The sequence below is a fragment of the Sardina pilchardus genome, chromosome 13 (assembly GCF_963854185.1).
Source record: "Sardina pilchardus chromosome 13, fSarPil1.1, whole genome shotgun sequence".
In the NCBI taxonomy this organism is placed as follows: Eukaryota; Metazoa; Chordata; class Actinopteri; order Clupeiformes; family Clupeidae; genus Sardina; species Sardina pilchardus.
In genome coordinates this window covers 28,737,471-28,763,215 of record NC_085006.1, presented here as the reverse complement: position 1 = coordinate 28,763,215, position 25,745 = coordinate 28,737,471, and the positions used below count along the sequence as shown (strand labels likewise).

General features: G+C 45.9%; 1 protein-coding gene across 1 annotated transcript; it reads left to right on the top strand.

Moving 5' to 3' along the window:
- Positions 1-25: 25 nt before the first annotated feature.
- Positions 26-25,483, top strand: zgc:162698 (Transmembrane protein 87A-like). The gene is made up of 21 exons (XM_062551746.1): positions 26-241; positions 1,202-1,280; positions 1,979-2,070; positions 2,699-2,809; positions 3,293-3,346; positions 3,728-3,778; positions 4,896-5,108; positions 5,434-5,530; positions 6,458-6,519; positions 8,509-8,692; positions 10,299-10,398; positions 12,137-12,230; positions 13,196-13,267; positions 16,167-16,275; positions 16,790-16,848; positions 17,145-17,248; positions 19,073-19,146; positions 20,320-20,381; positions 22,608-22,660; positions 23,987-24,017; positions 24,937-25,483. Exons 1-21 carry the CDS (start codon positions 98-100, stop codon positions 24,976-24,978), a joined length of 1,887 nt encoding a protein of 628 aa, XP_062407730.1. The 5' UTR covers positions 26-97; the 3' UTR covers positions 24,979-25,483.
- The last annotated feature ends 262 nt before the right edge of the window (positions 25,484-25,745 follow it).

Below are 25,745 nucleotides of genomic sequence, written 5' to 3'. Positions count from 1 at the left end.
GACGCATGTGTGTCGCCACCCACTGACATGACGTCATTCATTATGGAGAACCGCGGAAGAGATTGCTCGTAGAGTTGTCACGTCGATTGCCTTGTAAATGGAAATGGCGACTTTTCCGACCACGTCATTAACGTCCGGCTCCTTAAGAATATTATTGTATGTCTTTATTTTAGAGATATCGCTAATTCAGCCATTAAACGCAGTGTCAGAGCCGGGGAAATGGATCCTGAAGGTGGACAGTGTAAGTTCGCATGCGCGTCTGGTTACATGGGGTACCGTTCTGTAATTAGGCGTAACATTGCATGCAAGCTATCTGCATTCCTGTGAATAAGGATGTGTGATGACCGATTGCTGTCCACTGTGATAATGCATATTGGGGCGTTATTATCAACTTTCATTCAGCTCGGTGTGTCATGAAGATATAGGCCTTGTTGAACTCTGTTTTTTAATGTTATGATGTCCTGTATTGCTAAAAATAAAGGGTTAGCTAACGTTAGCGGTGCTATCTTGACGAGATAGCTGTCGCAGTTGAAAAGCTATCAACATCGTAAGGCTACACTACCAACGTATAAGTTAGGGTAGTGGATAGTTGACACTAAAACGGACAGAGACTGAGTATCTCTGCCACCAAGCAATTGCTTTTGAACTTAAAAGTTCAGCCTTCGTTAACATTAAGTTCTAACTCGACATCATTATCCCGCTGTTCCAGTTCAACTTGGCGCATGCCAGGCGCAGGCAGGTTTAGCTGCTTTACTCTTTCCCTGGTGTTCACCTCTTCCTGTTGAATACAGCTGCAGATTTATCAGTTCATTCCATTGTCAAATCTAACACTCCACTTTATTGGTCAGTAGTACCAGTGACAAATATGTTTCCCAACATGTTCTGCGTAGGCTACTCTAGAATTGCTTCTTGGGCAAGCTGACTAAATATCTATTGTATTAATAGTGGCCAAGGTACCTTTGCACTAATGCACCCTCAGTGAAACACACAGATTACTAACCTGATGATCTGACATCCACTGCAACGGCAAGTGCTGTGGATAGTGGGTGAGTGAGAGTGATTAGGTTGCAGTGGAAGAACTGAGACTGGCTCTGGCACAGAGCAAAGCTTTCCTTTGGTGGCAGGTGTAGAATGCCTGTTTTTAGGATCCACACAGTACCAACAGGCACGTTAAATGACAATGACAATGTCTTCTTTGCAGGACATGATTTCGACTAAGAAGGAAAACTATTTCCTTTTCTCGAAGACGATGTTCAACAACACTATCATTGAACTGAAATGTAAGTAATCACTAAGATGTTTTTTTTTTTTGCGGAAAGTGGTTGTCATTACACCACAAGCCAGAGGCCTTTGTTGTAAAGTTCACCTTGTTAGTGATACTTAAGTTACTCCACTGTTTGAGTAGGGTGTTTGTGAAACCTGGGTATGGAGTTTCAAACTGAGAGGAGAGTTATCTCTGAAGGCCCACTTTCTTTTACAGACAGTAATACTCACCCAAGTACAAGAATGGCTGGCTCCTGACACTCAAAGTCAACAAACAAACAGATGAAATGTAGTCATTGACTCCTCCTGTGTATATGGTTTTGATGATCATGGATGTCTTCCAAATCACACTCAATAGGAAAGGCAAACCATAGTTTGTTAACAGACTGTGAAAGCCATATGTGGTCATGTGGAAGGGTTTAGACTGGTGACTATTGGTAGCATCATGTTATCCAATATCTACTACACAATGCAGTGATGAACCTTCTGTTACATGTACATCGGATAAACAGGAGAAAGTGCATGCAGTAACATTAACAACAGCAGCAGCAATAATAATAACAATAAAATAATTGAGAGACACGTTTCATAGCGTCAACAGCCAGTAAGCTGTCAATCACACTTTCAACCACTTTCTTTCCTGTGAACTATTTTCCTACCCATAAATGGAAACCGCTTTTTTTTTTAATGATCTGTTTGGTGTTTGTATCTCCAGGGACCTCTCGCTGTCCAGATGCCAACATCTCTCTCTCTGTGTCCTGGGTGCTGCGCAGCTCACGCTGTTACGATGAGATCTTCACTAGCGATGTAAGTGACTCATCAGCCTCACATGAACGAACCCGAATGACATATTAGCACCAATATGATGAGATCCTAGTTGGCCGTCTCTACTCTTAGGCTTGGGGTTAAACATTCCTCTACTGAGCAATGACTAATGTTATTGTGGAGATAGATACATGCAAATATGCTGATGTTTCAACAGACGTTGAAGTCTTGTGTGAAATGCGGTATGCCCAAGTACATTTGCAATAAGATGAAATGATTAAACTAGTATCATTTTTATTATTATTATTCAAACTGGTACAAGGCACAAACACAAGGCAAGGCGGTTTGTTTATATAGCACATTTCATACAGTACATAAGTGCAATTCAAAGTGCTTCACACAGATATACACAGATATGCTGTCACTCGGTCAACTCAGTACATAATGGTCATTCAAATTAACCATAAATCCAGGTGTGAAATAGTTCGAAGATAAAAAAAATATAAAAAAAAAAGATTTTAAAAGATTGTTGAAAGATGGCAATAGACTAACAATAGTAAAACCATAAAAAGAATAGTGCATAAAAGTGTAAGAGATTACTCCAATGAGCAGGTGAGGTGGGTAATTGATTGGTTAGTATGGCTGACCCGTGCTGTTTTCCTCCCTGAAGCTCTTGACATACTACAGGTCTAATCACGTGGAGCCGGGTGGGGGTACAGGTTCATTCATCAAGCATCAATACAAGAACGTCCCGTGCGCATCACACTCCAACGCCATGGCGGTACGTGGGTGTGTGAGTGCCTGTATGTGTGTGTGAGTGCTTGGGGTTGTGTGTGAGTGCCTAGGGTTGTGTGTGAGTGCCTGTGTTTGTGTGTGAGTGCCTGTGTTGGTGTGTGAGTGCCTACAGTATGTGTGTGTGTGAGTGCCTACAGTATGTGTGTGAGTGTTGATGTTTGTGTGTGAGTGCCTAGGGTTGTGTGTGAGTGCCTGTGTTTGTGTGTGAGTGCCTATGTTTGTGTGTGAGTGCTTAGGGTTGTGTGTGAGTGCCTATGCACACATCTTAGCAACGTATATTTGTGTTTGTCTGTGTGTTTCTAGAGATGTATATGATTCGTATATGGATATGTTTTACTCATACGTATTGTAATGTAACATAAAATACATTGTCAGTTATTTTTAGGGAAAGTAACTTGTTGTTCTGCACCATTTGTAATGTTCTTCTATTTAACGGTACTGACATGCATGTTACTTCTGTGTCCTCTAGTTTGCGGTGGAGAATTTTGATAGTCCAACAAGGCTACAAGATTTGGTGCCAACGGTAAGACCACATGAATGCAAGACCACACGCCATCTCATTACAGAAAAGTCAATCGTTTTCCCCAATATAACCACAATATGTCTTAAATGGAGGCAGTGTTCATTCGGGTAAATAGATATACTTTATTGATCCCCAGGGGAAATTCAGGATGGAATGATCCTGCTGTTTGTGGTTATCAGAACACTTCATGGGTGGGGGCCATTTGCTTTCTCGTCTCAAACTGTCTTTTTTTTACAGAGAGACATGATAGTGCAGTGTTCGCTTGCTTTCATGTAGAACCTTAAACGAGCCAACATTGTTATGTGCAAAGGTCATTTTTAGAGCACGAGGTTGATGTGCTCGTAAATGTCATGTTTTTTTTCTCTCTTTATTTCTTTACAGGGTACAGATCCCAGTGGGGGAAGACGCAGGAGAGACACAGACAAAGCAGAGGTGGGAGGAATGGGCCTGTGGCCTGTGATGTCTGCACTAGAGGGAATGTTTTTAATCCAGGGGCTGGTTTCTCATGCGAGGCTTGTGTCTAGAAAGCTGCTTTTGAGTTTTACGGTTTTTTTTGTATATATGTATAAAAATGTGATTGGCTTTTTAACAACTCAGGACTTCCGACTACAGATCAAATTCAGTGAATGTTAGCAACTCATATTGACCCAAGTGGTTTGTTTCTCTCTCATAAGGTGTCTAGCCAATGGCCAATAGTTTACATATAGTTTACATTACATAGTTTTGACTGGGTGGCAACCAACGTTTAAGTCTGAGTATTGTCGTTGGCTTGATTTTGAAATCCCATAAGCAAAATATAACAATGGTAGCAGGTGGGAAGCCTGTGAGGTTAATGCTGCTGTCTGGGCAACAGTGACCCCTGCTGGTTGGTCTGGGTATTGGTGAGAAGAAATACAGGGTGCAGACTGCAGAGTAGGATTGAGTTCTTCTTGGATCACAGACAAAGTTTTGCATTGTGAGATATCTATCTGTTCACAGTGATTTGGGACATCTTCATGGTGTAGCTTTGTGGTGTGACGTTACAGTAATGCTTTACAACATCATATGAACAGGCGTAAGAAACAAGCTATATGTTGGACCCACATTGTTTTTTTTTTGTCCTGCAATTGAATGGATGTTCTCTGTCAGTGGTTCTCAAACTTTTCTCAGTGAAGACCATCGCAGAACATAATCGGCTCTCCAAGTACCACCATTATGGCCGACATTACAATAGTAAACAGTAAAACAGTAGCATAGGCCAATTAAACTATATTTTACATTGTACATACTACTTTGCACCTTTTTATTTTGTTCAAGAAAGACAAAAACTTTCAATTTAACTTCAGTGATCACATGGTTAAGATGTTTTTTTATTATATACATTGTCAGATAATTTAAAGTTATTATTTGGTCTTTATAAAAAAAAAAAGTCCACATACCACCAGTGTTACCTGTACCACAGTTTGAGAACCACTGTTCTGTGTATTATGAGTGAGTTTGATGGTGAACACAGAAGCGGTGTGAGTCACACTCTGGTCCAGAGGTTTGATGTGAGCGGTATCATCTACAGCCTGCGAAGAGCACGCAGAAGACGGCGGCAAAGGCTGAACCAGACGCAGCAAACAAGGATGCAGTAAAGGTACCTAAACCACCTGAGAAGGCTGCACCAGCGGAGAAGGCTGCACCACCAGCAGAGAAGGCTGCACCACCAGCAGAGAAGGCTGCACCACCAGCAGAGAAGGCTGCACCTCCTGAGAGGCACACATCAGCAGACCTCAACAAGGTCTGCATCTCTCACACACACTTTCTCTCCTCCACCCCCTCATCTCTTTTTTTCTGTCTTTTACTTCACCTCTCTCTCTCTTTCTCTCTCACACACACATACACACTCACTCTCGCTCTCTCACACACACACACACACACACACTCTCTCTCTCTCTCTCTCTCTGTCTCTCTCACCTGTGTGATGTGTACACCTGTGTAATGTGTGTACCTGTGTAATGTGTGTACCTGTGGTGTGTGTACCTGTGTAATGTGTGTACCTGTGGTGTGTGTACCTGTGTAATGTGTACACCTGTGTAATGTGTGTACCTGTGTTGTGTGGTCAGCCCCACTACGCGGTGGCGCGCACCTGGGAGGACGCCCCCTACATGTTCATCCTGGCCATCAGCGAGAACACTGGAGACGCCAAGTGGAGCGCTGACTGTGAGAGCACACACACACACACACACACTCACTCAGTCACTCACACACATACACACACACTCGGTCTCTCATATACATACACACACACTCACTCAGTCACTCACACACATACACACACACTCGGTCTCTCATATACATACACACACACACACACACACTCACTCAGTCACTCACACACATACACACACACTCGGTCTCTCATATACATACACACACACACACACACACACACACACACTCACTCACACACATACACACACACTCGGTCTGTCATATACATACACACACACACACACACTCAGTCACTCACTCAGTCACTCATATACACACACACACACACACACACACACACACTCGGTCACTCGTATACATACACACACACACACTCACTCAGTCACTCATATACACACACACACACACACTCACACACACACACACACACACACACACACACACACACACACACACACACACACACACACACACTCACGCACGCACTCCCTCTCAGTCACACACATACACTCACTCTCAGACACACACACACACACACACTCACTGTCGGTCACACTCACACTCACACACTCAGTCTCTCACTCACTCTCTCTCTTTCTCTCTCTCTCTCTCACACACACACACACACACACACACACACACACTATCAATATGGCCAAGCAGCCCAGGACATTGCCATGTCTAATATAATGGTGATGATGGCACATTTGACAAGTGTTTGATTATAAGAGCCTTCTCAGCGTTGAAGAGTCTGCAGCAATAATAGCTGTGCTTGAATAAGAGGGGGTGGTGGGCTTGATGCCTTCATTCCTAATCAGACTGTGATTATAAGCTGTGCTCACTGACAGCAGCTCTTGATGGCCCTGCGGCGCTAAATAATCTCTGTCTGGTCGCCGCCCTCTCCTTCTCCTGCAGTTGAGATCAGCATGCGTGGACCCCATGAGTATATCTCGGCCACAGAGTGGCCTCTGATGATTGTAAGTCTGCCTCTTTCTCTGTTACTCTTCTAACGTGTGTGTGTGTGTGTGTGTGTGTGTGTGTGTTCCTCTAAGATTCTTTGGCATGTCGTATCTTGTGGGCTGTGTGTGTGTGTGTGTGTGTGTGTGTGTGTGCGCGCGCTGCCCTCAGTGTTCACACATCTGGTGTCTGCTGATGATGGTGGAAGCGTAGTGCTCCCTAAACGCTACACTTCCACTCCTGTCCCTGCTCAGTGCAGCCTGGCTACAGCACTGTCGTGTCGTGTGTGTGTGTGTGTGTGTGTGTGTGTGTGTGTGTGTCTGCTCCTTAGCATGTCCTGCATGGTGTGTGTGTCTGCTCCTTAGCATGTCCTGCATGGTGTGTGTCTGCACTTAAGCATGTCCTGCATGGTGTATGTGTGTGTGTGTGTGTGTGTGTCTGAGGGGTGTGTAGACAGGGCATGCCAGAACATGGACCTCAGCTCATCTGATGTGATGTGCAGCCAGACAGCACGGCTCTGTTGTTTCAGATGCAACATGTGATATAGCCTACAGTAGGGGATTTATTTATTTTATTTTATTTTCTAAAATTGAAATAAGTTTAGGCTCTAAATAACAGTGTGATTCCACAGGCAAGATGGCATCCTTTAAACGAGCACATTGTTCAAGTGATATCTAATAGTATATTTTGCTCAGATGAATGCATGCAAGATCATATGCAGTTCTATATGGTACTGGGTAGTTATGAACTTAGTAACTAAATAACGTCTGCTCTATTCTATGTGCATCATCTACGTGGTGCTGGGCAGTGATCACCTTAGTAACTAAATAACGTCTGTTCTATTGTGCAGTTCTATATGGTGATGACCTTAGTAACTAAATAACATCTATATAATAAAGATGTTATAATAAAGTTCTATATGGGGATGTGCAGTGATGACCTTAATGTGTGTCCTGTGTGTGGTTCTGTAGTATGTTAAGGGTATAGTGTTGACATGGGGTTATTTGAATTCCAAAGGCCAAGGGGACTTTATCAGGGTGCATAGTGTCCTGGATCCATGAAATAAAAATAAAAATAATCTGAGAATTTAACATGGGCGTTCCAATACTTATGACCCCCTGTATTTTAAGGAAAACATTTATTTATTTACAATACATTATTCATTCACAAAGAAAATTAATGTCCTTAAAGGTTGAATAGTTCCTCATTGTTTCATTTAAGGCATTAAGATACATTTCCAAAAGATGATTTTATATTTAACTTTAAGCATGTGTTCCAATACTTTTGGAGGGCACTGTATATGGTGATGTGCAGTGATGACCTTAATGTCTGTCCTGTGTGCATTATCTATATGGTGATGTGCAGTGATGACCTTAATGTGTGTCCTGTGGGCAGTGATGACCTTAATGTGTGTCCTGTGTGCATTATCTATATGGTGATGGGCAGTGATGACTGATGCCCATAATGTCTGTCCTGTGTGCAGTTCTATATGGTGATGTGCAGTGATGACCTTAATGTATGTCCTGTGTGCAGTGATGACCTTAATGTATGTCCTGTGTGCAGTGATGACCTTAATGTATGTCCTGTGTGCAGTGATGACCATAATGTGTGTCCTGTGTGCAGTGATGACCTTAATGTATGTCCTGTGTGCAGTAATGACCTTAATGTGTGTCCTGTGTGCAGTGATGACCTTAATGTGTGTCCTGTGTGCAGTGATGACCTTAATGTATGTCCTGTGTGCAGTGATGACCTTAATGTATGTCCTGTGTGCAGTAATGACCTTAATGTATGTCCTGTGTGCAGTTCTATATGGTGATGTGCAGTGATGCCCATCATGTATGTCCTGTGTGCATTATCTATATGGTGATGTGCAGTGATGACTGATGACCATAATGTGTGTTCTGTGTGCAGTTCTATATGGTGATGTGCAGTGATGACTGATGACCATAATGTGTGTCCTGTGTGCAGTTCTATATGGTGATGTGCAGTGATGACCTTAATGTGTGCAGTTCTATATGGTGATGTGCATTATCTACGTGGTGCTGGGGGTGCTGTGGCTGGGGCTGTCGGCCTGCTACTGGAGGGACCTGCTGCGCATCCAGTTCTGGATCGGAGGGGTCATCTTCCTGGGCATGCTGGAGAAGGCTGTCTTCTACGCCGAGTTCCAGAGCATCCGCTACGACGGCCTGTCAGGTGAGCTCTCCACACCCCTCTGTGTGTGTGTGTGTGTGTGTGTGTGTGTGTGTGTGTGTGTGTGTGTGTGTGTGTGTGTGTGTGTGTGTGTGTGTGTGTGTGTGTGTGTGTGTGTGTGTGTGTGTGTGTGTGTGTGTGTGTGTGTGTGTGTGTGTGTGTGTGTGTGTGTGTGTGTGTGTGTGTGTGTGGTGTGCGCGTGCGCGTGCGCGTTTGTGTGTGTGTTCCACATTGTGTGTGTGTGTTCCACATTGTGTGTGTGTGTGTGTTCCACATTGAAAGAGAGGCTATGAGAACCACAGCACGGGTACACCGTAAGCCTGGTCTTATGGTGCTGAGTCATTCTAAGCCTCTCTGTGGTGGCGGTGACCTACTGTGTGTGTGTGTGTCAGAGTGCCATTGTACCTCCTTCCACTGCATGTGACCGTGACAACGCCACACACAACACAACAGCAGCCGCTCATGCACTGTGATCATGATGACACTTAGAACCAAACTGAGGCTCATTCAAATTCGCAAACATAGGTGAACGTTTACGAACGTTTGCAAACAGTATTCCATTAGCCTTGAGTTTTATGGCGAATGTGTGACATTGTTAAAGGACATTCTCCAAGTCTCTGAGTTCATGACTCTTATTGCTGCAACTTTTTTTGACATGTTTTTATTGATTTTACAGGTTAAAAAATATGTGTTGCTGTATTTTTTAAAAATTCAATCATTTTGTGAAGTTTACTGCCATGTAGTTTGCCTCAGCAGTGGTCAGTTTAGCCTACGCTGACAACACAGAGTTTTTGTTTGGAATCACAGATGTCCAAAAGGAGGCTAATGTCTGTCCATCATGTGGTCTACTCTCTTGTGACCAGACTTTTTATCATCGCACACACACACACACACACACACACTCTCACTCTCTCTCTCTCAATTCAATTCATAGAGCTTTATTGGCATGACTTTAAGTGTTACAATGTTGCCAAAGCAGTAATTACATCAAATAATAATCTCTCTCTCTCTCTCTCTCTCTCTCTCTCTCTCTCTCTCTCTCTCTCTCGTGACCAGACTCTTTTATCACACACACACACACACACACACACACACACACACATACACACACACACACACACACACACGTGCGCGTGCACACACACACACACACACACACTAGTGACCAGACTCTTTATCATCATGAAGTATGGCCCTGTTGGCGCTCTGACACCCTCATCCATCACATCCACAGCAGTGTCAGAGTGTCACAGGGACTAACATATGTCAGGGACAAGCACTTTATGACAGTCCCTGCTCCGCATCAGTAAGGCCATGCTACACCTAACGTGTTGCATGTGGACAGTGCCACTTTATGACGGTCCCTACTCCATATCAGTAAGGCCATGCTATACCTAATGTGTTGCATGTGGACAGTGCCACTGAGGTTGGCTGGTCATATCTTGTGTGATTAGCGTACATAGTGAAGGATGGAGTGTGTGTGTGCGCACGCGCGTGTGTCTGTGCACTTTGCAATCATATGAATACAGTATCAATCTGTAAGTGAGAGAATGAGAGTTTGCTGTGTACTAATTTGTGTGTGTGTGTGTGTGTGTGTGTGTGTGTACAGTGCAGGGAGCTGTGCTGTTTGCGGAGGTGCTTTCTGCTGTGAAGAGAACGTTGGCTAGGGTCCTCGTCATCATCGCCAGTCTGGGCTATGGCATTGTCAAGTGAGTCTACAACACACACACGCACACACACACACACAGAAATCAGAAATCTGGGGGTGATCTTTGACAGTGCCTTCAAGTTCGAGCAGCAGGTCAGTGCAGTGGTTAGGAAAAGCTTTTTCCACCTACGAACCCTAGCCAAGACCAAAGCCTACCTGCCCCGCAGTGCTCTGGAGAGAGTTATCCATGCATTCATCACTTCACAACTGGACTACTGCAATGCTCTTTACACCGGCATTGACCAATCTCAACTCCGCCGCCTACAGTTAGTGCAGAACTCAGCTGCTCGACTACTCACCTGTACAAAAAAGCGAGAACATATCACCCCGGTCCTTGCATCACTCCACTGGCTACCCATCCGCTACCGCATAGACTTCAAACTCCTACTGGCCCCCACTTACTTGTCTGATCTCCTCCATCACCACATCCCCTCCAGAGCACTACGGTCAGCTGACCAGCTGCTACTGGAAGTGCCCAGGACCAGGTTAAAGACAAAGGGGGATAGAGCCTTTGCGGTTGGAACTGCCTCCCCCTCCACATCCGTGCGGCCCAGTCTGTGCACAGTTTTAAATCCCTGTTAAAAACCCATCTCTTTGCACTTGCTTTTAATTAGGGTCCCCTTCTTTTAAGCACCTGTTTACAGTGTCCCATGGTCACCTTTTGATATCTCTCCTTTTGTTTTTATTTGTTTAATTTTATCTTTTTAACTAAATGTGTGTCTCTTTTTACTTACTCTCTGCATATTTGCACTTTACTGTGAAGCACTTTGGTGCGGCTCAGCCGTCTGTAAATCGTGCTATACAAATAAATTTGACATTGACATTGACATTGACACACACAATTTCACTCCCTCTGTGTCTCTCTCACAAACACACAACAAACACATTCACACTCTCTGCCAGACACACACTCACACTCTCTGTCAGACACACACACACACACACACACACACACACACACACACACACACACACACACACACACACACACACACACACACACACACACACACTATCTTGCTTCCTCTTTCTCTCTCAAACAAACACACACACACACACACACATTGCCTACATTGCAGTTAGACATGTGGTTTGGTTTGAGGCGGAGGGTGTGAAAGAAGCACATGGACACTTTCTCTTCTCTTCCTCTAATGTAACAGTACACACACACACACACACACACACACACGTACACACACACACACACACACACACACACACACACTTTCTCTTCCCTCTCTAATGTGATGGTGTACAGCTTTGATGGAGGTTTGAGTGTTTCAGTGTGTTTAGAGACTTGAATGACTCTTTGGATAAGTGTGTGAGAATGTTAGACGATGATGTAATGCATGAGTGTTAAACTTCTCTCTTCTTTTCTGTCCTCTTTTCTATCCTTTCTTCCTTCTCTTCTTGCTCTGTCTCCTTCTCTCTCCTTCCCTCCCTCCACATCTCTCCCCATTTCTCTCTATCTTACTCTCCACTTCTCTCTCTCTCTTCCTCTGTCCTATTCTTTATCCTTTCTTCCTACTCTCACTCTCTCCCTCCATCTCTCTCTCTCTTCCTACTCTCACTCTCTCCCTCCCTCCCTCTCCCTCCCTCCCTCCCTCCCTATCTCTCTCTTCCTCTCTGCTCCCCCTCTCTCCCTCTCTCTCCCTCCCTCCCTTCCTATCTCTCTCCCTCCCTCCCTCTATTCCTCCATCTTCCTCTCCACTTCTCTCTCCACTTCTCTCTCTCCCCAGGCCTCGGCTGGGTGCGCTGCTGCACCGGGTGGTTGGGGTGGGGATGCTCTACCTCATCTTCTCCGTGGTGGAGGGAGTGCTGCGGGTCAACTCGGTAAGTCGTCCTCCCGTGAGCCTCCTGCCCGGCGGCGGCCATCTTGCCCTGCCCTCTCCTCTAAGCAGATGAAGCCGATTTGAGCCCTCTGACTCAGCCGCCCCAGACACACCACACTCATCCTCTCCCCTCAAGCCTCTGGAAGCTTCTAGAACGCACCTGGCCAAGCGTTCTATTCTAGAGCCTTGTCTGGTGTGTGGCTGTCTCTTGTGTCCACACACCCATTTCATATGAAGTGAACTCACTCTGAATTCTTCCCTAATCAAGACCGCATCTGCAAACAGCTCTAGAATCAGCAGGGTCCATTACAAATGAACACGGCACTCATTCATTTAGTTAACGTGTAGTACATAGCACTTACGTTCAACAGCATAATAAGCATGGCAGTCACTCATATAGTTAGTATATAGTGAATAGCACCTACAGACAACAGCTTATTTTGGCATGCTGATCACCAGTTATTCCATTCACTTACTCACTCACACACTCACTCACTCACTCACACACTCACTCACTTACAACTACTCACTCACACACCACACACTCACCCACTGACCCACTCACACACACTTCCCATAGTCCCATTCTCTGTCCTGACCCTGACAGCATATAAATGCTGTGTACAAAGAGCTGGCCAGTTAACCAGGAAGTGTATCAGCACACTGACATTCACAGGAAGGCATCACTTGATTTGTACCATCAAGGTCAACTTGACCTTTGCCAAATAAGCTCATCTGCAGTACAAAAAGCATCCCAATTCAGCTAACCTTAGGGAATCCATTCCACCATGTCCATATAAAAAACCTGATAAAACTGTCTGTTTGTTGTGAGTGATGTGTGTTGTGTGCATTTGTGTGCGTGCGTGCGTGCGTGCGTGCGTGTGTGTGTGTGTGTGTGTTTGAAATCTGCCATGCTGCCCTGACCTTTGACCTTTTGTGACCGCGGTGACCCTGTTTCTCTCATAGGAGCAGGGCGAGTCCAGCCGTCTCCTGTGTGACATAGTGCTGGCCGTCACTGACTCCTGCATAGTGTGGTGGATATCCTTTTACCAGGGGTCACCCCCAGGGGGCAGCGCCACACCCAGGGCTCAAGGCTGCACTGATTACATGGGAACAGCTAGTGGGGAAACAGCACTGATATTCGTAACTGTGATGACGGCCATTGTTATTGTTATTGTACTGTCCCTCTTCAAAACCCCAAGGTCATTTATCAAGGTCAATTGAGTGTAGATTGGATAGACGTGGAAAGCACACACATTTAAGGACATCTGGGTCTGTGTGTGTGGATCCACATCCTCTATTACCTGCTCCTGCCTCTTCCTCCTCCTCCTCCTCCTCCTCCTCCTCCTCCTCTTCCTCCTCTCCGCTGCTCTGGGTTGGTGGAGACCAATACTCATCACTTTGTTCACGGATGTCTACCTCCCTGGGGCTTGTGGCCGAATGGCTTTGTTTTTGGGCTTTGGTGTGTGTGTGTGTGTGGGTGTGTGGCTGGTGTTTTGTTAGGATTTGTAGACGGCTCAACAACAGGCTGTGATTGTGTGTGTGTGTGTGTGTTTGCGTGCGTGTGTGTGTGTGTGTGCATAGTGTGTGTGCATTTCCCTTTCTTTTTTCTTACCTCCTATTCCTCTTCCTCAATGCTCTCTGGTCCCTCTTTCCTTCTCTCTCTCTCTTTTTCTCTCTTTCTCTCTCTCTCTCCCCTCCTCTCTCTCTGTCTATCTGTCAGGCTGAAGATGATGTGGTGTTGCTAGCTGCCATCCCCTTGGCTGTCCTTGACTCTGCCCTCTGCTGGTGGATATCCTGCATTGCACCGTTATGCCCCTCTCTTTCCCCTCTTTCCTCCCTCTAATACACCTCTGTCCTCTCTCTCTTTCTCTCCCTCTCTTTCTCTCTCCCTCTCTCTCTATCTCTCTGTATATGTGTATGCCTGTCTGTCATCCCATTATTCACTCTCCTTACTTCCGTTTTCATTATCTTTCTCTTTCTCTCTTGCTCTCTCTCGCTCTCTCTCTCTGTTTCTGTGTGTGTTCGTGTATTGTTTGTCATGTGTTCTTCATACTGTATTTCTTTTCCTTTCATGGTCAGTATATGCTAATCTGTTTTATTTCCCAAGTTATTCATATCCTCTCTCTCTCTCTCTCTCTCTCTCTCTCTCTCTCACTCCCCCTCTCGCTCTTTTTCTCCATCCTTCATTAGCCACCTGTGTGTTTGTTCCTTCTCTCTTTTTATCTCTGTCTCTCCCTCGCTCCCTCTCAGTGCTCTGTTGCATTGCCTTGAGGTGTCAGTGGGTGTCACACACACACACACACACACACACACACACACACACACACACTCGGCTGGCTTTTCAGGGACACTGTAGAGTGAAAGTGGGCTGCATGTGTGATCAGCACACACAGATAGGGTGCAGCCTCTATTAGGACTCCAATAAATCAGATAGATGCGTGTCTCCGCTGGGATGTGGCGTAGGAGTGCTGTAGTGCAGGAAGAGGCAGGAAGCGCTCACACACACACAGCGTTATTAGTATTGTTATTTCTCACTAATTGGCTTTACAGACTGACGTGATCGAGCAAGGCCTGTGGGAATCAACTGGTGTGGAGTGTTTTAGTTATAGTTTAGTTATAGTTGTCAACATGTCAAGAGTGAGAAATAGTGCTCTAATGTGCGGAAGATTATCCAGAGGGGAAATCTAAACCTTTGACAGGTTTACATTCTTTAATAGAGAAAGATCTAGTCTATTTATACTGTATATTGAGTCAAAGAGGAAATACAAATGTGTTGATCTAACAGATGCAGAGAGACAGAAATGTTCTAGACAGAGCCATATAGATAGATCTCTTTAGGGCAGGGGTGTCCAAACTTTTTGGCTCAAGGGCCACATTGGGTCTTGGAAATTGACCGGTGGGCCATAACCCCCCCCCCCCCCCCCCCCCATTGGACATGTACACAATGCAGTATACATAACGTATATAACTAGTTCAATGATAATAATGACAACGTTATTTTGTTGTAGAAAATAAATTCTTTAAGAAATACAGTTAATATGAGGCTGTTTAATTCATTTATAAATGGTGCACTGCCACTTTAAGACTCTTGCCGGCTCCACTCAGTGGCTGCTGTGCCTAATCACCGTTGCTCAGTAGTGAAACTACTGTTGTCTTCACGTTTTTCTTTTAAACGTTTCTTATAAGAAGGAGATAACAGTTATCAACAATGACAAGCCAGCTGGCGCGCTCTCTCCCTTTCGTGCGCGCTAAAACGCGTTCCCAATTAGCCAACGTTATGAGTAACGTTATGACTTATGAGTATGTAACAACGCAAATTAGATGTGCTGTAATAGAGATTTCAAAGAGTATCATCTCTATGTAACATGCTGTTTTGACATTTACATTGTAAACGTTCTCTAAGAAGAGTGTAAAGGAGTTTGCAGTAATGTTAACCACAACGTCGTTGCTGGAAAGAAATAGCGAACAGCCAATGAAGTGTGGCGGGCCATATCTATAATAAACTAATACATGCTCCGCGGGCCGTACTAAAGTGCGTCGCGGGCCGCAGTTGGCCCGCGGGCCGTAGTTTGGACACCCCTGCTTTAGGGCTCTGGTTCTAGATTAGGTGGTAGAGACAGAATGCAAACTTCCTTGTCAGGCAGAAAAAGAATGTAAATGTGTGAGGTGTGAGAGAACGCTCTAGATTCCCTGAGAGTCAGAAGGAGAATGTAAATGTGTCACCTGTGAGAGAACGTTCTAGATTCCTTGACAGTCAGAAAGAGAATGTGAATGTGTCACCTGTGAGAGAACGTTCTAGATTCCTTGACAGTCAGAAAGAGAATGTAAATGTGTCACCCTTGAGAGAACGTTCTAGATTCCCTGACAGTCAGAAAGAGAATGTGAATGTGTCACCATGTGAGAGAACGTTCTAGATTCCTTGACAGTCAGCCACATCTTCATCAGCCTGGCCCAGACCATGAAGCTGCTGCGCCTGCGGAGGAACAAGGTGAAGCTCTCTCTGTACCAGCACTTCACCAACACCCTCATCTTCGCCGTCATCGGTACGCTGTGCACCTCCACACCTCACTCTCTCTTACCCAGCATGCATTTCAGCACTGTCAGCTAAAGAGGCTCTCCTAGCCCTAGTGATTCACTGGATTGGGTTGCCCCTCCACGTTAAATGTCTTCAGGACTATGATTGGTGCTACAGACAGGTTACACCAGACACGTAACTGAAGTGTTTTAAACTGAGGAGTTTTACAAATGCTTTTAGAAGACTGGTCCAATTTTAACCAAATGTAAGCGCTGACATTACAACTGCTAATGTTTGCTCCTCTCTTTCTTGTGTTTTCGTGTGAGATTAATTTCCCAAGTTTAATTAAAGCAGTCGCTCCCTGTGCTGTGGTGATAGACAGAAGTCCAACTGCTGATCTCAGAACAAAAGAATTGCTGGACATGAGTACAGTAGCCACTGGCCATAGAGTTACACTGATGCTTACGACCTTGTCTTTGACCTTGACCAGAACATGTTGTCCACTGTTCTGTGTATGACTAGTTTCTTTTCCTGCCCCTCAGCCTCCGTGATCTTTATCGTATGGACGACCAACACCTTCAAGTTCTCCAAATGCCAGTCGGTAAGAATCCCTCAGGTGTTTATGGAGGATGCTGTGGAGGACGTTATGGAGGATGCTGTGGATGTTGTAGTGTGATTGATATGACCTCTGGCCATTACTCTGCTCCTGTCCCATTTCATCTGCTTCTCCCTCTCTCCTATCATCTGTTCTCCCCCACTGCTCCCTCTTTTCTACTTCTACCTCCCTCTCTCTTTTACTCTTCTGTCCTCCCTCTCTCTCTTTTTACTCTTCTGTCCTCCCTCTCTCTTACTCTTCTTTCCTCCCTCTCTCTTTTACTCTTCTGTCCTCCCCCCCAGGACTGGCGGGAGCTGTGGATAGACGATGCCTTCTGGCGTTTCCTCTTCTCCACCATCCTGCTGGTCATCATGTTCCTGTGGAGGCCGTCCGCCAACAACCAGAGGTGAGAGGTCACGGGGGTCACGGGGTCACGGGGTGAACCGGTCCCGGTGCTGTCGTCTCGTCGTCCGTCTTGACAGTCGGCTCGTCTGGACGTCCCTGGCGTGTTGCGTAACGACACCGCGCCGCGATGACCGGGGTCGCTCGCTCGCTGTCTGCAGCCGAGACGAGACAAGGACACTCTGAAGGATGCAGAGCTGTGTGCTCACTCACTCACTCACTCACTCACTCGGTGCATACGAAAGGAAGTGAACAAGTGCGCCAGTAGCCACATGACTGGAGGCAGGGCCTGTGTTTCTCACATCCTTACAAGTGCACATCCTTGTGCTGCATGTGCGTGCGCTCATCGTGGTCAAGTCCACACATTCTCTTTCACACGCCCTTAGGGACGCTTAAAGGATGCGTACAGAGCAGAAGTGTTCTGAAACGCCCATTTGTAGACGAAAAGGGTGAACACCACCTAATAGGCGAGAGGTAGAAGAGCGTTCTGAGCTCTCAAGTCACGTGACCAGCTGGCAGTACTTCAGTCGTCACCTGAAGCGCCTCAGACGCGGCTAACGGCTAATGGAACGCCTCAGACGCGGCTAACGGAACGTCTCAGACGCGGCTCACGGAACGCCTCAGACGCGGCTAACGGCTAATGGAACGCCTCAGACGCGGCTAACGGAACGCCTCAGACGCGGCTAACGGAACGCCTCAGACGCGGCTAACGGAACGCCTCAGACGCGGCTAACGGAACGCCTCAGACACGGCGAACGGAACGCCTCAGACTAACGGAACGCCTCAGACACGGCTAACGGAACGCCTCAGACACGGCTAACGGAACGCCTCAGACACGGCTAACGGAACGCCTCAGACACGGCTAACGGAACACCTCAGTCGCAGCTAACGGAACGCCTCAGACGCCGCTAATAGGCTGCTAACTGGGGACGCTGGGCATTTAGCAGGTTTTTAGGACTCTGTGTTACCACAGTGGGGAGTCTTCCTCTTTTGCCAACGGGTGTGTGTGTGTTTGTGTTCGCGCACGCCAACAATTTTCACTTCTGCACTGGACTCTCTCCTCTCCTCTCCTCTCTCCTTGCAATCTCTTCTCCTCTCCCCCCCTGCTGGTCTCAGTGTTCTAAAGTCTATATTCTCAGTGCGGTTATCTCAGCCTCTATATGCAGCATTAACCTGATGCACTTTGAAAGTGACAAGAAGATCGTTAGCGGTTCTCTTCTGACGCAAATGGACTGGAAGGGCCCAGAATGTGTGAAGATATACACTGTCAGACTGACATCAGTGCCTGCAGGGTCCTACGAGCCAATCAAACGTGTCATTGATGTCTCCTTGGCAACAGTGGATGTTTGTGTAGGCGATGTGTAATTGCGTGGAATTAGAACTCTCAAGGCCCTGGCTTCAGCCTCGCGGTGTGTGACTATGAGAGAGAATGCGCTTCATTCTCCTGATTGCATGATGCTTGGAAATAGAAACACCACATAGAATCAAAATCCCATTTCAAGACAACATTAGAAGTCAACATGTAAGCTTGATCTTATGGGGTGTTTCTTTTAGTCAGAATTGAGTCTCCTTTGTCATACTGAGCTCTTGTATATCATATTACATGCCAGTACTATTCTGTAGTGAGTATTTGTTGTTCTGCAATACTGTGTTCTCTTCTGTGTGGCTATGTCCAGTCTGAGACGCTAAGAGTCACAGATGCTAAAGCAGGAGGCAGGTCAGTGTTGTGTGCTAATGCTAACGCGCGCGCCTGCTTTCTGTTGGGTTCAGGTACGCGTTCAGCCCTTTGCTAATGCTAACATACGCGCCTGCTTTCTGTTGGGTTCAGGTACGCGTTCAGCCCTTTGGTGGACGAGGAGAGTGACGAGGAAGAGAAGGAGCAGCTGGTCAACGAAGCCTTTGGTGAGTGCACACACACACACACACACACATACACACACACACACACACACAAGCACACAAAGAAATACTTTTGAATGCACTAATACACACTGTTTGCAGGGGACATGCCGACACTTTCACTTTTGGATGCACACACACACACACACACACACACACACACTTACATACTGACATACTCACACATACTGACATACGCGTCATTTAGCACACACGCAAACACACACGCAAACACACCCGCGCACACATAACATACACTGACATACTCACACATACTGACATACACGTTATTTGGCACACTCAAGCACACTAACAGTCTAACACACACAAACGCACACACACAAGCACACAAAGAAATACTTTTGAATGCACAAATACACACTGCTTGCAGGGGACATGCCAACACATTCAGCACACTTTTGGATACACACACACACACACACACACACACACACACTCAAAGAGAAAGAGAGAGAGAGACTAGGTAGAAAAAAGTCCAATCTAACAATAGCTCTCTGTGGAAGTGGGTCAGTGATTCTGAATCTCTGAAATGATTTGAAGTGTTTCAGGGCCAGATATTTCACACATCCTCTCTCTATAATTGCCTCCTCGTCTTAAAGAGCTCAGTGTTTTTGGTGCTCTTCAATTCAGATGGCATGTCGTGAGAAAGGACTTAAAGGACATATAGGCACTGTGTAAAACAAGTCCCTATTTTCTAAAGAGCAAAATGACTTCATCCTCTGATGTTAATATCCCATTCTATCGGAGGGAAACAGGGTCTTTTGCTGTGGCCTGTGTCACCTTTGACCTCTTGGCGACCCCTGGACGCCCTCTGAGAGAAAGGGGTGACTGTTTAACATATGAGTTAAGGAAGCGGAGAGTTTTCTGACTGCATTGAAAGGGTGATTTCTGCATGGTACTGTGTTTCTGAAAGAGGAGAGACTGAATGAAGGAGATACAGAGGAGAGAGAGTGGGGGAGGAGAAAAAAAGAGAGAGAGAGAGAGAGAGAGAGAGAGAGTGAATGAGCCAGTCAGAGAAAGGAATGAATCACCTCATCCCAAAATTATGCCTTTTTTCTCTCTCGCCCTCTCTTTTCTCTGACTCTCTTTCTCTCTTTCTCTCCCTCTTTTCTCCAACTCTCTCTCTCTCTCTCTCTCTCTCTTTCTGCTCTACAGAGGGGGTAAAAATGAGAGGAATGAAAGCAGAGACAAATGGAACTGCCAAGCCCAATAAAGTGGTAAGTGTTTCTCTTTTTCTCTCTCTCTGTCTTTCCCTCTCTCTCTCTCATTCTCTCTCTCTCTCTGTCTTTCCTTCTCTCTCTCATTCTCTCTCTCTCTCTCTCTCTCTCTCTCTCTCTCTCATCGCCCAATTTTTCTGTCTCCCATTCAGTGAGCCAAGTTTCCCACACTGTCCATCTCGCTCTCTTACTGTTCCATTCAATTCTGTCCAGATGAGCTTTATGACATGGCTCTATCAAAGCATGGCTCTATCAAAGCATGGCTCTATCAAAGCATGGCTCTATCAAAGCAAGCTTGTTTGTAAAACAGTAGTGCGTACTACATACTTGTTCCCAGTTAGTGCATACTACATACTTGTTCCCAGTGCTCTCTTGTAAAACAGTAGTGCATACTGCATACTTGCTCCCAGAGCTCTCTTGTAAAACAGTAGTGCATACTACATACTTGTTCCCAGTGCTCTCTTGTAAAACAGTAGTGCATACTGCATACTTGTTCCCAGTGCTCTCTTGTAAAACAGTAGTGCATACTACATACTTTTTGTCAGTTCTCTTGTGTTGCTTGACTATTCTCCCTTTCCATCTTAAGCAGCCTCTATCCCTCTCTTCCTCTCTCTCTCTCTCTCCCTCTCTCTATCCCTCTCTCAGTCTCAGTGTTTTAGTATTTTTCCCAGAGAGTCAGTCAATATTCATTGTAGTATCAGCACAAGCTAGCTGTGGACGGCCATCTTAAGACCGGGTGGGCTGGCCTGTATCCACGTTGTGACACTCACCACTATGATTTGTTTTGTTTGCTTTTAGTTATAGTTTCGGCTTTCATTTTCCCCATTGTTATCTTAATATAACGAACAATGTCATCCCAAGAACAGCTAAATTATGAATGAGTAGATCACTACCAGTCGAAGAGCAGCTTAATCGGTTGTCAGTCATTCGTCGTGAGGCAGCATCTGCCGTGTCTCTGACACCTGATCTGGGCACGCTCAGACCGCCTCCCTCACCAATCTCGCACGCGCTCAGTGCTGCGCCGGCGGCCCCAAGCTTCCCCTGCCCACTAGCGACCAGATGGGCATAATCAGTGTGGGAGGAGATGAGCAATAAATCACGTTTGGACTCGGCACCGGAGACATCCCATAATAATTTCATTTAGTCTGCTCCCAGTACGCCTGCCAGAGAGAAAAAAAAGATACAATGGCGGTGTGGCATTGATTTGTTTGTTTTTTTATGTTTGTGTCGTAAATATTGTGTATCTTTAAGACGTATTATTTAGGTGTCTTCGCCACTAATTGATTTTTCACAGACGTGATTCACACACATAGCATGCCACTACCATACACACCCAGCACAAACAGTAATGATGTTCTTCAAATATTTGGCGAAGCCTCACTGAAGACCGGGCTCAGTAACCTGCCTGTACCAGTACCCAATCGGCTGCCGGTCAGCAATGCAACCAATCAGAATTAGTTTGGTTACCAGGGCGATTCGTGACGATGGGTTTGTCCAGCTGCCCACCTGTTCTGTTTGGCATCCAGCATCTCTGTCCGTAGCTGTGTTTGAAATATGCACCTGTATAGATATACATCACAGTGAAATAGTGAAGATTTCAAACACTGCACCTGTGTTCCTCCTGCTTACCTCACGTCTGCGCTGTGATGTGTCCCAGTTGATGGTCTGATTGGATTTGACTATTTGAGTTGTTTTGTCTTGTGGGCTTCATTGATATCGGATTTGGCATCACTTTGAAGTGAGGAGAAGTGAAATGATGGCGTTGCATTCGTCTTCTGTCATCTGCATCTGCCTCACATCCTTCATAGTCGTCCTCTCTTGCCCTCCCTTTCCTATTCTCCCTCAATCCCTCCCTCTCTCTCTCTTTCTCTCTCTCCCTCCTTTTCTCTCTCTCAATCTCTCTCTCTCTCTCTCTCTCTCTCTCTCTCAGACATGAAGTGTTGCCAAAGTAGACATATGACAATACAACAGATACAATATCTGTTTTAGGAAAAAACAAATATTATCCAACTCTCCCTCTCTCTCTCTCCCTCTCTCTTTCTCTCTCTCTCTCTCTCTCTCTCTCTCTCTCCTTCCCTTTCTCTCTCTCTCTCTCTCTCTCTCTCTCTCTCTCTCTCTCTCTCTCTCTCTCTCTCTCTCTCTCTCTCTCTCTCTCTCCCTCCTCTCTCCTTGCTGTTGTTGTGCTGCTGCTGTTGTGCTCAGCTCTGTCTCTGATGCTGTGTGCAGGACGAGGACCTGAAGTGGGTGGAGGAGAACATCCCATCATCCATTGCTGACGTGTGAGTACCGTTACCGTTAACAACCCGACCAGCAGGAAGAGGCCCTGCCTCACGACGCAGTCCAGCGACAGATGGGTACCATGGCTACCTGAGAATGGAGTCCAGGGAGAGGAGAGCCCTACCTGGGAACACACCATAGGCCCTACCTGAGCTAGAGTCAGAGAACGACACCATAGGCCCTACCTGAGATAGAGTCAGAGAGCGAGACACTATAGGCCCTACCTGAGATAGTCAGAGAGAGGGAGAGACACCATAGGCCCTACCTGAGATAAAGTCAGAGAGAGAGAGACCATAGGCCTGAGTATAGTGGAAAGCTGGTGGCAGCAGGGCCTGCTTTGCCTACTCAACTCCAGCCATAGGCTCCGCCTTCGTTGTGCCTACTCAAGTCAACGCAACTCAACTGTTCAAGTTCCCCCCCGACTGCTCTCCGTCTCCTCCGCAAGAGCCCAGCGTCTCCATCTCTCCGTGATAAGCTAATGAAGGACGCCATTTACTCTACCGCCTGTTTAAGATCCGCACCGTCTTCAGGAAACATCCGATTGATTATGTTGATAAATTATATAAAGTGATAGACGTTTGATAGATGATTGTGGGAATGAAATTCCCCCGGGCAATTGATATCAATTGATATTAGCTGATGTTGCACTGGAGCAAATGAGAAGTCTTTGAGACGAGACGCAGGCGATGAACGGAGAGGTGAAGCGAGCAAACAGAGTCATCTGCACTGCAGTGTCACTCTATGCTTAATGCCCAAGCGCTCGGCCAGTGGCCATCAACAGGCTGTAATTACGTGCATTGGACCAAAGCAGTTTAACACAACACAGTCCACTGCAGTGTGAGTGTGTGTGTGTGTGTGTGTGTGTGTGTGTGTGTGTGTGTGTGTGAGTGTGAAGCCTTTGTCTTATTCTGTGTGGAGTGATCCATTGCTTTATGATTGGGAAGGTGTGCAGTTGAATGCCAAAATTCCTAAGATTGGGAAAGTAACCTTTAATAAGACTATTCTCATTTGATTTAGCACCAACTCATTTTCATCATTGACCATCTCAGTTCAGTGGCCTTGTACCTTGAATGCACTCTAGACCCAGAGAGAAATATTGCATATATTGCACTTTAGTTGGATAGATGAAATGTTAAATGAATGCCTTTCTAACATTGAAAGTAGTCACTTTGGCATCACCACTCAAGCCAAAAAAATACGCAAGAATGCCCGCTCTAGATAAACACTGTAATGAGAGTATGCTGTAGTTGGACATTTTGCGTAATTACTATTAAATGTAATTACTTATTACATTCTTCAGTCTAAAGATGTCTCTCTCTTTGTTGCAGGGCTTTGCCCCCCTTGCTGGATTCCGATGAGGTAAGACATTCCAATCCCACTTCCCCCCCCCTCGTGCTGTACCAGCTGCGGCCACCAGGTGGCAGCCGTGGTCACAGTCTGAAAGTAGTCCAAGCGAGCGCTCAAAGCCAGCCAGTCACGTCACACTGTTTATCCTCCGTCTCTCGCCAACCCCTCTCCCCCTCCCTCCCTCCCTTCTCCTCTCTCTTCTCCCCCTCTCCCTCCTGCTCCCCTCCTCCCTCTCCCCTCAACCCCTCCCTTCCCCTCCTCCCCTCCCCGCTCCCTGCCTTGTTTTGCTCCCGTTGTGAACAATAGGCGCGCAGAGGTTGAAGAGGAGGAGGGGGGTGGGGGTGGGTTTGTGGGGTTCTGGGGGAGAGAAGGAGGCGGCGGTGGAGGAGGGGGGTGGGGGTGGGTTTGTGGGGTTTTGGGGGAGAGAAGGAGGAGGGGGGGCTTTTGTTTGGCCACGATGATCTCACATCTCCCAGATCCCCCACTCTGCACTCTGTCTCCCGCATGGTCTCACTCTCTCTCCTTATGGCTAGTCGAGCCCCAGCTCCTCCATACAGCCGGCCAGGATTAGCCAACTACCACTGCTGCTCTCTCGCCGTTGCCACGGCCGTGGTGTTGGCTGTTGTTGTTGTTGTTGTTGTTGTGGTGGTGGTGGTGGTAAATCACAGACGGTCCTATCTAAATATTTACATAATATTTATATAAGGTTGCCTGCGCTGGATGTATATGATGCTTATAGATGCTGTGATGTAAGTTAGGTTAAGGCGTTTAGTGGCAGCTTTGAACCTCATGGGATCTCTAGTGGGGGATTTTAATGTTCATTGGTCCCAATGGGCACAGGGATATACTCGTCCTCCGTCTTCATTGGTCTCAATGGGCATAGGGATATACTCGTCCTCCATCTTCATTTTCTGTCTTTCTTTTTCTCTAGGAGACCATGGCAACAAAATTTGAGATGTCGAAAATGGAGTAGGGTGCAGGCAAACCTGTACGTATTGTAAATACTGATATGTGTGTGTGTGTGTGTGTGTGTGTGTGTGTGCGCGCACACGTCCACGTGGGAGAGAGTGTGTGTGTGTGTGCAAATGTGTGTGCCCTTGTGGGAGATGGAGAATATTTGTATGTGCACGCATGTCTGTGCGTGTGTGTGTGTGTATATGTGTGTGTGTGTGTGTGTGTGCGCGCGCGCACATGTATGTATGTGTGTGTGTGTATGTATGGTTGTTTATTTTACGCCCAGATTACAAGCTTCATAAGCACTCTATGTAAATACAGCTGAATGAAAGCAATGTGAATTACCAATGAGAGAAACTTTTGGTTTTCTTTTTATTGCTTGAGTGTATTTATTTTTTCACAGACACGATTCTGTTCTTTTAATAATTTTGTTACTGACTGTATTATGCCTTTGACTGTTGTTTACATATCTGGAGTCAATAAAACATCACATTTGGCTGTAACAGATGTGACAAAGAAACCGAGTTATTACTCCACTGTGAACCTCCCAACATTAGATAGATAGATAGATAGATAGATAGATAGATAGATACTTACTTTATTGATCCCCAAGGGGAAATTCAAGATATAGTCACATATATAAAACTAGAAAAGCACTCCGAGAGTGCAGACCTCCACCAAGTGCCTCCTGGATCCAGACAGTGATCCAGATCACTCCTAAAATTTCATCTTTTGGTCATTTCAGACCTTTCCTGAAAATGTTATTGAAATCCATCCATACATTTT